Below are 16,479 nucleotides of genomic sequence, written 5' to 3'. Positions count from 1 at the left end.
TCAAGACGACATGCTTGTGTTTGTTTGTGTGGCTGTTTGAACTAATGCTGGTTTTACAATGGTGTTAGTCCACCAAGACACTATGCAGCAATTCATCATGAATATTGGATTCAGATGCAACATAACGACTCCAGGCCAACCACGCCTTGTTTACCACATATTACCGTAGATAAGCTGATCTTATAAATAGCCGATCTCCTAACTTGACCCTTAAAATTCGTATCAAAATGGTATGTTTCGTATATAAGCTGACCCCCTGCGATGGGGGTCCTATTTGAGGGCAATTTAGCCCACAACACATGTGGCAGTTACCGCCTTGAATGTAAAGTATGTTTGGTGAGAATGGTATCTAATAGAGATTTTACTGACCCATAATGTGGGACCCTGTGTTCATTTTTTTTTTAATATCATAATGATCACTGTTGGTATCAACAACGTGACGGTAATTTTCTCATAATGTTAAAAAAAATGTTGACATTAACTGCAGTGAAATCGTGTGTCCCGTCGATATTGATAACTTCATAAATAATCTTGTCTAGTGATGTTTAAATGCAAATTTGACATCTGACTTGTCTTCACTTGTTGTTTGTTCATGCGAAGTGATACTATGTTGTTTTCTTACCCCCTGAAAAAAGTTTGACGAAAGTATAACCCATAGACCCAGACCCCCTTCTAGAGAGTGCTATTTTTGGTCCTCAAAATTCGGCTTATCTATGGTAACTCGAGTACTTTCGAGTACTTTCAATTACTACCCATTTCAACCCTAATGGTAAAAAACATCAAGAGCCGTCATGGCTGGATCTGAACTGTAGTCAACAGCAGATGAGTGAGCGAGTTTAGTTTAACGCCGCTTTTAGCAATATTCCAGCAATATCACGACGGGGGACACCAGAAATGGGCTTCATACATTGTACACATGTGGGGAATCAAACCCGGGTCTTCGGTGTGACGAGCGAACGCTTTAACCATTAACCAATAAACAGCAGCTGAAGAAAAGTTGTGATTAGAGACATATTGACGCCTTAACATATTACCTGGTTGCTCTTAATAAGCACAATGATAGTTATGTTAACCTCATGACAGTCCCTCCACTTCTGAGTTATCACTCAGTCCACACACACACACACACACACACACACACACACACACACACACACACACAGCCTTGCTCCTAGGCTGTACAGGATGCTAAGCCCCTGTGTGGAGTAATTCTTTCCTTTAAATAAGGAAGTCTACATACGTGGTACAATGTCTTCTCCTTATTCATATTTTTGCAGACATTATCATTTAAACTATTATTTATTTGATTAGAGACTAAGAGACAAGTCTACATAAAAACCAGTCAACCAATTTCTTCAATACAACCTGGTACTACAATGCCTCCACATAGCTGTAGAAGACAGATTCAGCTAAGCTAAGCAAATCTGTTATAACTGAAAAAAAAAAATGGACTGAGAATACTTTTTTATTGTCCCCCTGACTCTGATTCATTGCCCGGACTAGCATCAATACAGCCTCCACAATCCAGCTACATCAATCAAATCAAGCATTCATACCCCTAGATAACTTGTTCGCTAGCGCAACAATGTGGAACCCAAAATACATTGAAAGGATTATCTCTTCAGTTTCGCTTCCATCTCTGTCAGCCTCCTATCCCCCTCCCCCTTCCGTCTGTGTGTGGCACCTTCAGCCCCCTCACCCCTGTCACTGTCAGCCCCAGACAGTCTGACCCTGGTCCTTGCAGGAGAAATGGCAGTCTGTCAGTCGCACAATACTTCAGAGGGCAGTGTAATTAACTCTCTTCTCCGTCACAGCTATACATGATGTTAGGGAGCTATTCCAGGGATAAGCACAATGTGACTGCCACACATCTGGCTACCATATTTCCTGTAATAAGGGACAGACCATTCTGTGAGTGTGTGTGTGTGTGTGTGAGAGAGAGAGAGAGAGAGAGAGAGAGAGAGAGAGAGAGAGAGAGAGAGAGAGAGAGAGAGAGAGAGAGAGAGAGAGAGAGAGTGTGAGAGTGTGCTGTATGTGCTATGGTGGTGTGTATATGTCATGTATATATTGTGTGGTGTGTGAGAGAGAGTGTGTGTGCGCATATGGTGGTGTGTATGATGTCATGTATGTAGGTTGCGGTGAGTTAGTGATATTTTTGTGTGGGTAGGTGAGTGAGTTGGGTTTTAAGTTGCTTTTGGTAATATTCCAATATCATGGCAGGGGACACCAGATATGGGCTTCACACAATGTACCCATGTGGGGAATCAAACCCAGGTCTTCGGTGTGATGAGCAAACGCTTTAACCATTGGGCTACCCTATCCCCTACCCTATTGTATAGAATGATGCTCATCATGTCAGTCACTGGATTGTCTCACCCAGATGTGATAATTTATAGTCCGTGTATATATTGTGTGGAGTGTGTGTGAGTGAGTGAGTGAGAGAGTGTGTGCCCATATAGTGGTGTGTCTTGTGTTGTATATGTATGGTGTGGCATGTGTGTGTGTGAGTGAGTGTGTGTGTGAGTGAGTGTGTGTGTGTGCGTGCATGCGTGTCTGTGCATATGGTGGTATGTCTGATGTTGAGTATGTATGGCGTGGTGTGTGAGTGCATGTGAATGTGCATGCTAGTGTGTGCATGCATGTGTGCTGCATATGGTGGTCCTTGTGCATGTATTGTGTGTTTTGTGTGTGATTGTGTGTGTGGTTTGTCTATAAAAGACTCCCATCAATGCCAGCCACCAAAAAGCACAATAAAATTTAATAAAACATGGCCCCCTATTAATGTGTGCGTGGCCTTCAAAAGAATTCAATTTAACTGATTACTCCTGGGTATAAATAAAGTAAAAGGACGAAAATTCTGTCACTCCCAAATTGGCAACCACCAACCACCTGCACAAGAAGGAAATAACACAATAATTTGACACAGCAAGAAATGTATCCAACCCGATACCACATATTGAACAGTAAAGTAATATTCATCAGTCCTCAAATTACTGCCAGACCACTTATTACAATAAATTCTGTATGCTCTATGTCTTTAATCCTCCTGTGCAGCCTGACGTCTCCGTCTCAGGACAATTTCCTTGACCACATGAAAGAGCTATTTTGTTAGGACTCTCTGTGGGTGTGCTTGACTGTAATCAAGTTTGTTTGCATACCTGAAATGTCATCTGTACAGTCTCATTAGATACACATGAACCCCCAGGGTATATGTCCATGGTACTTGGCATCAGTAGCAACTTATAAACATGGTCAGTCTTGGCAACACCATCATCATCATCATTATCATCATCATCATCACACGTGTGGATCAGTGCTCATGCTGTCAATCACTAGTTTGACACTCAGACTTGATTATTAACTACCCATGAAGATCCGGGTTAGAATTGGGCTTCAGTAACCCATGCTTGTCGTAAAATGCGACTGGCGGGATCGGGTCACTGACTTGGTTGACACATGTCATCATATCCCAAATGCGTAGAAAGATGCTCATACTGTTGATCACTGGATTGTCTGGTCCAGACTTGATTATTTACAGACCGCCGCCATATAGCTGGAATATTGCTGAGTGCGACGTAAAACTAAACATACTCACTCACTCATTGATTGTTAACTGACTGACATGAAACAGATGGACTCACTCACTCACTTAGTACAGATTTATCTTGTCAATGATCCTGTGAGTGAGTGAGTGAGTGAGTGTGTGAGTGTATGAGTGAGTGAGTGTATGAGTGAGTGAGTGAGTGAGTGAGTGAGTGAGTGAGTGAGTGAGAGTGTTGCCATCAAGAGCTATTTCCTATCCTGGTAGAATCATGTTATTCCCCAGTATTTCAAACAGGGACAAGGAAGTGTATGGTTTCCACTCAGTAGCAGTAGTTGCAGTGGTAGCATCAAAAGACAATAATAGAATTGGAAGTTGAATTGAGTATCATTTTACACTGCTTTTAGCACTATTCCACAGGAACTGGCTTCACACATTGTAGCCATGTTGGGAATTGAACTCGGGTCCTCAATGTCACACTAACCAACTACTTTAACCACTGGGCTACCCCACCGACCTCAGCTTACAGATGTAACAGGAAGGAATAATAGAGCTCCTTACATATTCAACACTGCCATAGGTGATCAATGAACAAATTCACAGTTGGTGGATATCTCTATTGATGAAACTCCTCCCGAGGACAATAATAAACCCAATTTCCTTCTGTATCAATCAGTGCTGTGGCACCACTGCCTGACTGATGTTAATGAAGTGCACATAAATCTCCTACAGGGACTGTGCTATGTCGGAGTCCGGTATCCATGCTAAACTGTGGAATGGTATCTCACGGGGCTAGCACTATAAAACTAGCAGCACACACAGTGAGTGAGTGAGTGAGTGAGTGAGTGAGTGAGTGAGTGAGTGAGTGAGTGAGTGAGTGAGTGAGTGAGGGAGTGAGTGGCACTGAGTGAGCACACTGCAGTGAGTGAGTGAGTGAGTGAGTGAGGAGAGTGAGTGAGTGAGTGAGTGAGTGAGTGAGTGAGTGAGAGAGAGAGAGAGAGAAAGATGGAAGGGAGGCAGGCAGGAAAGGTATGGGGAGGTGGAAAAAAAAAAAGATATTGGTTTTTTTGGGTTCCTCTGTTTGGAAGTAAAGACTTCTCTTTAAGATCTTAATGTAACATAATTCGTCTGAAACAAAGATCAAAGTGACAAAACAAAGTGAGAGAGAGAAGGAAGGAAGGAAGGGAGGGTGGGTGAGAAGGCAGGCAGTATTGGAAGGGAAAGAAGGTAGCAGGGAGGGGGGGGGGGGAGTTGTTTTTCATCCATCCACTATTTTTGGTTCCTCTGTTTGGAAGTAAAAACTTCTCTTTAAGAGCTGAATGTAACATTATTCTGTCTGAAACAAACATCTTACAACCATGATGGTTTGGGTTTTTTTAAAATGTTTTAAAGTTTTGATTTCCCAGAGATACATGTTACATACATCAGGCACTTTGTACTGAATACATACATGCATACATACAAACCGCTTTTCAAGTCGCCGTCAGCATGATAATGTTCATTAGTCATTATCTCAGTAATGATAACCGCCATATAGCTGGAATATTGCTGAGTCCGGCGTAAAAACTAAACTGACTCAGTAATGATAATATGTGAATAATAGTAATACCATCATATTATGTGGGACCACAGTAGGTCTAGGTAGACCTACATATAACAGGTAATTTGTAGCCATGACAGGTTGCTGGAAGACCGCCTCCGTGGTGTAGTTGTTAGAGCGTCCGCCCGGAGAGCGGAAGGTCGCGGGTTCGATCCCCGGCCGTGTCATACCAAAAGACGTTAAAATATGGTACTTGTTGGTCCCTGCCTGGTGCTCTGCATTAATGGGTACAACAAGGACTGGTTGGCTCGGAGTCAGTATACTGTGTCTGAGTGGAATATTCATGCTTCACTGCAGCATGGTATCTCAGTGGGCTCGCACTTTTAAACCAGCTTAAGTCTGGGCTAGTACAAGCAGCCGCACATACACATACACACACATGCACGTCGTCATATGAGCGAAATATTCTCAAGCACGACGTTAAACCCAATTTCACCTCACCTCACACTGACTGACTGAGTTTAGTTTTACGCCGCTTTTAGCAATATTCCAGCAATATCACGGCGGGGGACACCAGAAATGGGCTTAACACATTGTGCCCATGTGGGAAATCGAACCCGAGTCTTCGGCGTGACGAGTCAACGCTTTAACCACTAGGCTACCCCACCGCCCCACCTCACCTCACAGGTTGCTGGAGAGTAATAACCTGTAATTCCCTGGTGGAACAAGCATTTATTGGTAATGATACTGGTTCTTATCAGCTATACACAACAGGTACAAATTTGACTAGTTTATATCATTCCTACCCACAATGTACGTTCATTATTTCTATCAATAGTACTTATTTAAGCCATGCAAAGAACGACAGCATTTTCTTTGTCAGCCATGCCTAAGGTCTTGCAAAAATGACTGTATTATAATATTTGAATTTATGTGATAGTCTTAAAAGATCACATTGGGGTTTCCCTTGACAATGTGTTTAATCATATACAACAGGGAATCCCGGATTGTTAAGGAAACTGCATACCGCAGTGAATCATCTCGGTTAAATTTGATTGGTAAAAATTGTGCGAGTGTATGTAAACATGGTGGCATGGTAACAAATTACAAGGTTTTTTATCAGAAACAAGACTTTGCCTCGATGACTTGTAAACAGTCAAGTAAAATCAAATTGCTGTACAAATAATGAATGAATTGCTTACAAAAACACTGTCGGAAATAGAAAAAACTTTTTTTTTCACATTTATATCCACAATTTATGTAGGTAATATGTGAAAGTGTGAAATATCTGTTAAACTAAGTTCAGCCTAACTACAGTCTCAGTGGTAGGGAGGTAGGAAACGGAGACAAGGACTTTACTGAGGAGAGATTAGTGCAGAAATGAGCAATGCGTTTTTTTGTCTAAGTCCAAGTCGACTTATTTGGAACAGACCATGGCTTTATGCAAATCAGTGTGGGATGATATTGTATTACAAAGGACACTTTTTAAATTCCCATTTTGAAATTAGACGAGCTTCATTATAAACTATAGCTAACGTACAAAATAATATCTTAAATTGTGAAACTCTTAAGGATGTAGCTGCCATGGAGTCTCACTACCACTATCAAAACAAACAGACATGGGGGTCGTCTCAAAAGCAAAACCAGGTTGGGTGTTGCAGAAGGTGGTTGGGGTCGGGCTGGGGGATAGAGATATCAGCTAAGATAAGATAATCCTTTAGGGGAATCAAACTGGGCAAGTAACAATTTACAAATAATATCCAGTCCTGTCAATCTTTGGGTGGACATGCTCCCTATATATTTTGAGACATTTAATACAATGGCTTTCTATGGGTATCATACTATTTTACATATCTCAACATCAACTTTATGAAAGAAACGTTAGATGTTAATCAACATGTGACACATATTCAACACACAGGAAAACACATATATTATCTTTGAGATAACCCCTTGTGCCCGTAGGCAGCACATGCAGTTCATGCCAGGTGTGTCGACGTTCCGTCGTCATACCTGGCTGAGTGACCTAATTGTCATCTATAGTTTGATCTATTGTCTTAAACAGCTAGTCGTATTTTTTCTAAGTTTTGCCCGATTTTACGAGTAAACATGCTTTTCTGGATATCCTATTACGCATCCCACTGAACACCCAGTTAGGCCGATGTTTTTTTTTTTCGACATATGCTATTTGCAACTGTGTAAATTGTGTAAATTTCAGAGTAACAGCCAAACAACAGGTTTTTTTTTATTTCCGACAGTACTTTAGTATCACTGGTCACACTCAATTAAATTCCATTCATGCAGTACACTAAATGTACTCTAAGTTTTTCCAGTACTCCTGATGTTGAAAGATTATCTGGAGCCCTGTACAATTCAACAATATTTATATAACAAGTCCTAGTTAAACGACATTGGATAGTTGCAAGTGGCTCATTAGTGATTTGGTCCTGCGGTGTAGACCGGTACCTTCTATTCACAGTACACAGACAAAACAATAGGCTAGTTAACAGCTGAAGGTTACAGTCGATGACTTTGAAACCCTCATCCCAATATCTGTCTGTATTCTGGCACAGACCCTTCTTAATGAATGATCGTATCGCTCGTATCGTACTAAAATGACTGATAGAAAGCATGGTACACAGGCTCAAACTATATTACATGGTTACACTGTCAGCATATATATTACTACATAACATGATCCCCGACCGCGTCATGCCAAAAGACGTTAACATATGGTACTTGTTGGTCCCTGCCTGGCGCTCGGCATTAACGGGTACAACTGGGTGGCTCGGGAGTCAGTATAATGTGTCTGAGTGGGGTATTCATGCTTCACTGTGGCATGGTATCTCAGTGGGCTGCCACTATAAAACCAGTCTGGACTAGTACAAGCAGCCGCACATACACATACACACGCATGCACATCGTCATATGAGCGAAATATTCTCAAGCACGATGTAAAACCCAATTTCACCTCACCTCCCCTCACATGATGACTACATTACATGATGCTAGCACATATTATTCGTCACACAGTGTTTTGAAAAGGTGTACAGGACTCAGGAAATACGGAATTTACAAGGGTCTTACAGGTCGTACACCCCGGCAAATCTGCCTACATGGTTTTATATGCTTTGGCTACTGACCAATCAGAACTTGACAAATTTATCTTAAAGGGTAATAAATTACTATATTGAACGATGTCACCACAGATATCCCAATGTTACACGGTGTCAAAATACATTTGACAATGTTACAGTGTCAACACATATATCACCATGTTACATACTGTTATGGTACATATACTACCACGGTACCCAGGGTCAGGATATATATTGTCATGGTATGCAGTGGCAAGATACATACTACATTATCTTGCCTCACACATAAATGTCGCTTTCTGATTGGCTGAGCGCTCTTCTATTATTTTCAATGTACATTTTAATGTACCCCGCTGTCAATGGCAACTCATTTGGTACTTCGTGGTAGTAATTCTTTATCTCGAATAACATTGAATCACATATGATGTACGGAAATTACCGATGTTTTGCGAATGCAAATCGATGGAAGGGAGATAACTCTAAATCTGTTTATCTTGTCTATCTAGCGATGGTTACAAAAGGATTTGTATCCGTGCTTCAAACAATTCAAAATTAACATTAAGGTGTTCGGTAAGATAAATACGTTGTTCACTGGTCCCTCGGGGCCCATGGGTTGATGTACCCTTGATGTTTGTTTATGTTCCCCTCGACCTTCGGGCTCAGGGAACATAAACAAACATCGAGGGTACACCAACCCATACCCCCCTCGTGACCAGTGAACAACTTATAATGATACCCTGTGTGAGGACATATTTGATATATATTACCAGGGTATACTGTATGAAGATATATACATTACCATGATACATAGTGTCTGGAAATACATGATGTATATAATACCAGGGTTGACTGTATGAAGACATATATTACCATGGTACATAGTGTCAGGATATACCTGATATATATTACCATGGTACACGGTATGAAGGTATATATTACCATGATACATAGTGTCAGGATATACCTGATACAGTGGAAACCTGATAAGTAAAATTTCAAGGGACTCGCCAAAATTGTTTACTTAACAGGTATTTAACTTATCCAAACTTATAAAAACCTGCAAATGACAACCATATGCATGTATATGTATGCATATGTAACAATGAACAACTTATCAGGGCTGGCCTCCAGTTGTCAGTGTATTGTCAACTGCTTGACACCAGCGAGCTGTAAGTAGGATGTTTGTTTGACTGGGGACTGACACGACTGCCCCTCATGTCGGATTATGTGGTGTACATGTGTATATTAGCATGGTAGACCGTGTGAAGAGGTACATTACCATGGTACACTGTGTGAAGACATATGTCACTTTGGTACACTGTGTGAAGATATATGTTAACATGGTACACTGTGTGAAGATATATATTACCATGATACATAGTGTCAGGATATACATGATATATATTACCATGGTACACTCTATGAAGGTATATATTACCATGATACATAGTGTCAGGATATACATGATGTACATGTGTATATTAGCATGGTAGACCGTGTGAAGAGGTACATTACCATGGTACACTGTGTGAAGACATGTCACTTTGGTAACTGTATGAAGATATATGTTACCATGGTACACTGTGTGAAGATATATATTACCATGGTACACTGTATGAAGGTATATATTACCATGATACATAGTGTCAGGATATACCTGATATATGTTACCATGGTACACTGTATGAAGGTATATATTACCATGATACATAGTGTCAGGATATACCTGATATATGTTACCATGGTACACTGTATGAAGGTATATATTACCATGATACATAGTGTCAGGATATACCTGATATATGTTACCATGGTACACTGTATGAAGGTATATATTACCAAGATACATAGTGTCAGGATATACCTGATATATGTTACCATGGTACACTGTATGAAGATATATATTACCATGATACATAGTGTCAGGATATACACGATGTACATGTGTATATTAGCATGGTAGACCGTGTGAAGAGGTACATTACCATGGTACACTGTGTGAAGACATATGTCACTTTGGTACACTGTGTGAAGATATATGTTACCATGGTACACTGTGTGAAGATATATATTACCATGGTACACTGTGTGAAGATATATGTTACCATGGTACATACTGTCAAGATATGAATAACCACATAACACAGTTTTATGATTACCATACACAAATACCTGTTTCGTTTTAGGCCGCTATTAGCAATATTCCAGCAATATCACAGCAGGGGACACCAAAAATGGGCTTCACACATTGTGCCCATGTGGGGAATCGAACCCGGGTCTTCGGCATGACGAGCGAATGCTTCAAGATTACCGTGGTACACAGTGTATAACAGTGTGCTATGGTATTCAATGCCACGATATAATCTACAGTGAACAGGTACCCAAATCCAGATCATGTCAGCAGAAAACAAGCCGCTCACCTCATATGACACAGTACTGCTCTATCACCATGCGGGCAAGGTCATGGGAACCACTCTTGATGTAGATGAGAGCCAGGTTGTGGGCGATCTCCATTCTCAGATCAAATATTCCCTGCAAACAACAGACCCCTGTCAGACAGTCTCTGGTCATATTTCAACACAATTTTTAAAGAATAACTACAATTCGAACTAACCTGTAGAGGTTTCAGATTCTTTGAATATATTCCTCCTTGGGGTACTTATAAGCATTTAAATGTCCATTTAAATTCCCTACGACAGTTGTAACAATATTTGAATAAAAATATTTACAAAACAAAAACTACGTTTTGTCTTGTGAGACCACCCTTACAGGGCCCTCCGGCCCCCTACAGCCAAGAGCAGGTAACTCTAGACCGTAACCTCGTACCTCACTTCCCATGCTGAACAACGTCAGACAGAATGTGGGGAGGTGGGCGGGCGTACCCCAAGGAGGAATATATTCAAAGAATCTGAAACCTCTACAGGTTAGTTCGATTCTTTTTTATATATTCCTCCTTGGGGTACTTATAAGCATAAGACAGACTCCTAAAGACGGAGCTAAGGAGCGGCATTCTGTCTGCAGAAAACACCCCCGACAAGAAGTGGAATTGCCCAAGCTAAATATAGCAGAAAAAGCACCCTTACCCGGTCACGTGTCCACCATAGCCAATCAGGCGGGGGCATGAGCCAGGGTCAGGGTCGAACATATGTAAATTGCCCAGCGAAACCTCGCTAATGCAAACTAACGAGACACACCCTCCCTCCCTCCCGTAATCTACTCGGAAGCGAAGATAAGGGTCCCGCAAAAAGCCACCAGAAACGAAATGCCTTAATATATATATATTTAGCAAAGTTTCCAAGGCCAGTTAAGTCTAGAGCAGAATGCAAAAGACATGGGAATAAAAACCATCACCACATAAAACCCGTCACCAAGGGAATATGTAAACAAGATTTTTAAAACCCAACACCAGTGTTAAAAAATTTGGCATAGAATGGTTCACATAATAAAATCCTCGAAAGCTCAATCGGCTAGAGAGGTGGAACCATGCCCACTGGAGAGATCTGACTGACCGAACCGAAAGCACGCTCACTGGAGAGTCTGTCAAGTTGGTAATGACGGATGAACGTACTCGGACGGTTCCAATTAGCCGCGGAGCAGATCTCCTCAATGGGCAGGGCTGCAGCGTAAGCTTTCGATGTAGCAACTGCCCTAACCGAATGAGCTTTCAACCCTACAGGCAGGATACGCCCTGTTTGAGTATAGCTCATATGTATGGCAGAGACAAGCCACCGAGAAATGGTTGGCTTGGTCGCCGGAAGACCAGCCTGAACCCTGCCATAACAACAAAACAATTGGTTACCCTTACGGGTACCCCTTGTTCGTTTGATATAAGCCTTAAGTGTCTTACGGACATCTAAGACGTGAGCACGTCGTAGAGAGGTACCGGACAGGGAAGGCTGAGTGAAAGCTGGGAGCTCAATAGGCGCCGTCACATGGAAGGGACTATCCTTCTTAGGACGGTAAGTATCAGGCAGCCGTATGCTAACTCTGTCTTTGTGAAAACAGTAAGCGCGGATCGGCCCGACATTGCGTGAATATCGCCAACCCGCCTGCCCTGAAGTCACCGCCACAAGAAACGCCGTCTTCCACGCCAACAGCTGGATTGAAAGAGCCGACAGATTGTGAAACAGTGGACCGGACAGCCAATCAAGAACGATTGACAAGTCCCACGGGGGACTAATCCGCCGGACAACCGGACGGATTCTGTCCACACCTGCTAAAAAGCGCTGCACAAGAGGGTGCTGCCCCAAGAGAGCACCGTCAACAGGAATATGAAACGCAGAAATAGCCGTAGAATATCCTCGAACAGTTGAAGCCGCTAGACTGGCGTCCAACTGAGACTGGAGGAATTCTAAAACAGAGACTAAATCTGTAGAAAAGGGATCAAGAATCCCCCTGTTGACACACCAGCGCGAATAACAGGCCCATCTATCCTCATATTGAACGCTTTGTCCGAATCCTCCGCTGGGCCAGAATTGTGTCTGCAACTGGTGCAGGAATTCGGCTTCGACGGAGGCGATCCCTGACAGTGGCCAAGCCACCCACTGAATCCTGGGATTCGGTGGGCCTCGCTCTGGGATAGGAGGTCCGGTCGAAAAGGTAATAGAACAGGAGGCTGAGCCAGAAACCTGAGAATTACCGAAACCAGCGTTGTGCCGACCAAAGGGATGCCAGAAGCACAAGTAGCCGAGCTGGTTGTGCGGTCAGCTGTGACAGGACCTTGGAAATCAATGGTATCAGGGGAACCCCATAGTAGCCTGTCCGTCAAATCGAGCTGAAAGGCGTTGGCTAACGCTCGGATCCGAATCCGGGGAGCAAAACACAGGAATCTGGTTCGTCACCCCAGACGTAAACAGATCCACCTGGAACGACCGAACAACTGGGAGATAATCCCGAATATCTCCCGGTCGAAAGCATCCACTGTGTGGGGTAGTATACACTGTGAGAGTGCATCTGCACGGACGTTGTCTACCCCCGGGAGATAAACAGGCAAAACCCGAATGCTGAACTGATCGCACCACAGTAGAAACTGCCACGCCTCCTGAAGGAGTGACGGAGAAACTGTGCCGCCTTGCTTGTGAATGTAAGACATGGCCGTTTGATTGTCCATTTCTAGACGAACCACACGGCCCTGCACCAACACCGGAAGCACTCGAAACACCCTGACTGCTCTCAGTTCTAACACATTGATGTGTAGGCTGACTTCCCGCCCGACAGAGGCCGCTGAGTGCTGTAACACACACACACACACACACACACACACACACACACACACACACACACACACACACACACACACACACACACACACACACACACACACACACACACACACACACACACACACACACACACACACACACACACCTGTGAGGGAGGCGTCCGTCTGAACTGAGAGGGAAGGTGTCGGGGTGTCGAGGGGGATCCCCCTGGACAAATTCCCGACGTCCGTCCACCATCGCAAGTGAGGAATTAACCACTCGGGTGTTGTGAGAATAATCTCGTAGCTCTGCGAGTGGGACCACAGCTGAGCTAACGCTTGCTGAACTGGTCGCATCCTCAGACGCGCACGCCAAACCACGTCCACTGTCGCCGCCATGTTGCATAGCAACCGAAGCCATGTTCGGGCCGACGCATTGGGCGACTGGAGAAACTGTAACACAGTCCTCTGGACTTTGACGATGCAGTCCGGAGCAAGGGAAACAATCCCTAGCTCCGTGTTGAATCTGGCCCCCAAGAAAATCAGATCCTGCGTCGGAACGAGGTCTGATTTCTTGAGGTTGATCATTCTTGAGGTTGAGGTTGATAATCCAGCCCAGTGACACCAGAGTATCCATCACGCACAGTGTGGAGGCTCTGCTTAACTGAGGACCTAAGGCCCTGAGAAGCCAATCGTCCAGGTACGGGTGACAACACCTGCCCTGAGACCTGGCTAACTGAGCTGGGATTAGCATAAGTTTGGTGAACACCCTTGGCGCCGTGGAGATGCCGAAGGGGAGCCCACAAAACTGGTCCCGTCGAAGGAGAACCGGAGGTACTTCTTGAACTCGGGGTGCATTGGAACATGGAGGTATGCGTCTTTGAGATCGATTGACGTAAGCCAATCCCCTGTCTCGACGGAGGAGATCACTGACCTGAGTGTCTCCATCCTGAAAGACGGCACCTCCAGTAACTGGTTCAACCCTCTGAGATTCAGAATGGGTCTGAACCCTCCGTCCTTTTTGGTCACTAGGAAGTAGGTGGAATAAAACCCTCCTCCTTGCTGACCCACAGGAACCACCTCGATGGCTGCCTTGTTCAGTAAGGACTGAACTTCGGCACGGAGTGCGTCCGCCTTGTCGCGGGAGGTCGGCACAGGCGTGTGCCGAACCCCGGAGAAGAACGGAGGATCTCGCCTCCACTGTGGCAAATGGCCATCCCTGAGCGTGGACAGGACCCAGGGATTTGAGGTGGCTGCCTCCCACTCCCGGAGGAATAGGGACAACCGGCCGCCGACAGGGACGTGTGGCATGAGGCAGTGCACCCCCACAGTCGGCAAGTCGGGACAATAAGGGCTCTGGGGAAGGAATCAGCGGGTGCCGACACAACAGGGGGGCTGGCAGATACAGGAGCAGGTTGAGATATAGATGTATTAGTTTTCTCCAACGAAGCCTCCTTGGAACCCTTAGCTCTTTTGGGAGCCGGCTCCGTATGGGAAGCGGCTCCCGTAGACCCCTTTTTTTGTGTGAACGCTTGGACGGGGGATCCTGAGCCCAGATATCACCCCCCGCCCGAAGCAGGTTGCTGTAAAACAGCCGGTCCACCCGTCGTGCCTTAATAGTTTGAGGCATAAAAATGGCACACGCCAGACACCCCTCTTCCTCATGATCAGTTTGGATGAGGCAACGTAAACACACCTCGTGCGTGTCCCTGACGGGAATGGCAGTGAGGCACGAAGTACAGGATTTAAACTGCAACAAGTAAAAAACCTGTGCAGCAATCAACCCCATACACACATACATATATGAAAAAACACGCATGGGCGACACAACCAATGCGACAACGTAGCATACAGTTGACAATAATCATAATACGCACTGCAACATAACTAACAATTACGACTTTTAGCGTAAGATAGAAAATGCTAGCAGCGGAAACGCCCTACATGTAACAACATATAAATAAAAAGTACTATAACCACCTGTAACATTGAAAAACCACACGGGAAACCAATGAACAGGGAGGTTAGCGAAGGGACCTGTGCCATCTTGACACGCACCCGGCGAGCCGACCGCGACAGGTACCAAGTTACAACTAGAAATTATGAATGAAAAAGTTCAGAACAAGCCTCCAAATCGCCCATGCAGGGAAAAAAGAGAACCATACATACAGTTGCTGTTTCTGACACACTCATAATTTTGCGCAGGGAAAAGAAACCTTCTTGAATGGACCCACGTCTTGCCGGTAAACGACAGCATGGAAAGTGAGGTACGAGGTTACGGTCTAGAGTTACCTGCTCTTGGCTGTAGGGGGCCGGAGGGCCCTGTAAGGGTGGTCTCACAAGACAAAACGTAGTTTTTGTTTTGTAAATATTTTTATTCAAATATTGTTACAACTGTCGTAGGGAATTTAAATGGACATTTAAATGCTTATAAGTACCCCAAGGAGGAATATATAAAAAAGAATTTTTAAATTCATATAAGGAACAAATCAAATTCAGAGGAACTAATCCATATCTTCATTAAATTCATCTCCCTAAAACAGAATTTGTTTCCAGTTTAAAATCAAATTTGATTTTTACTTTCATTTTACTGGCCTGAACAAATCTGAATACCATTTTGTTAAAGGTGGTACTGTATTAGTTTGAGCATGTTTGGGGTATTGACTTGCTCTCCCCTGAAGAAATATATACACAACATATCTGTCATATTTTGCGGTATATGGTACTTTTAAACGTAAAGTATGTGACTTATCGTGAACTGTTGACTGTAGCTTACCTTATCATGTTTAATGATGGGAGGACACGCCAGGGCTTTCTTGTAGTAGTATACAGCAGCATACTTCAGCTCTGTGGACAAAACAGATCAATCATCAAATAAAATATCAGACACTGTATACTTCAGCAGTATATCAGACACTCTACACTTCACGAGTATATCAGACACTATATCAGACACACTGTGTATGCTTCACTGTATGCTTCACGAGTATATCAGACACTGTATGCTTCACGAGTATATCAGACACTGTATGCTTCACGAGTATATCAGACACTATACTTTACGAGTATATCAGACACTGCATGCTTCATGAGTATATCA

At 43.6% G+C, this 16,479-nt stretch overlaps 1 protein-coding gene across 1 annotated transcript in view; it reads right to left on the bottom strand.

The window, feature by feature from the left end:
- The window catches only part of LOC124285821 (general transcription factor 3C polypeptide 3-like), a 90,655-nt gene that overhangs the window by 35,009 nt on the left and 39,167 nt on the right, over positions 1-16,479 (bottom strand). Inside the window, 2 exon segments of the mRNA XM_046722088.1 lie at positions 10,600-10,711; positions 16,156-16,226. Coding sequence (XP_046578044.1) covers positions 10,601-10,711; positions 16,156-16,226 — 182 coding nt within the window. The 3' untranslated portion in view covers position 10,600.

This window comes from Haliotis rubra, unplaced genomic scaffold (assembly GCF_003918875.1).
Source record: "Haliotis rubra isolate DU_JTF1 unplaced genomic scaffold, ASM391887v1 Scf37, whole genome shotgun sequence".
Taxonomy (NCBI): domain Eukaryota; kingdom Metazoa; phylum Mollusca; class Gastropoda; order Lepetellida; family Haliotidae; genus Haliotis; species Haliotis rubra.
Note: the sequence above shows the minus strand (reverse complement) of the source record. Positions and strands in the feature narration are given on the sequence as shown.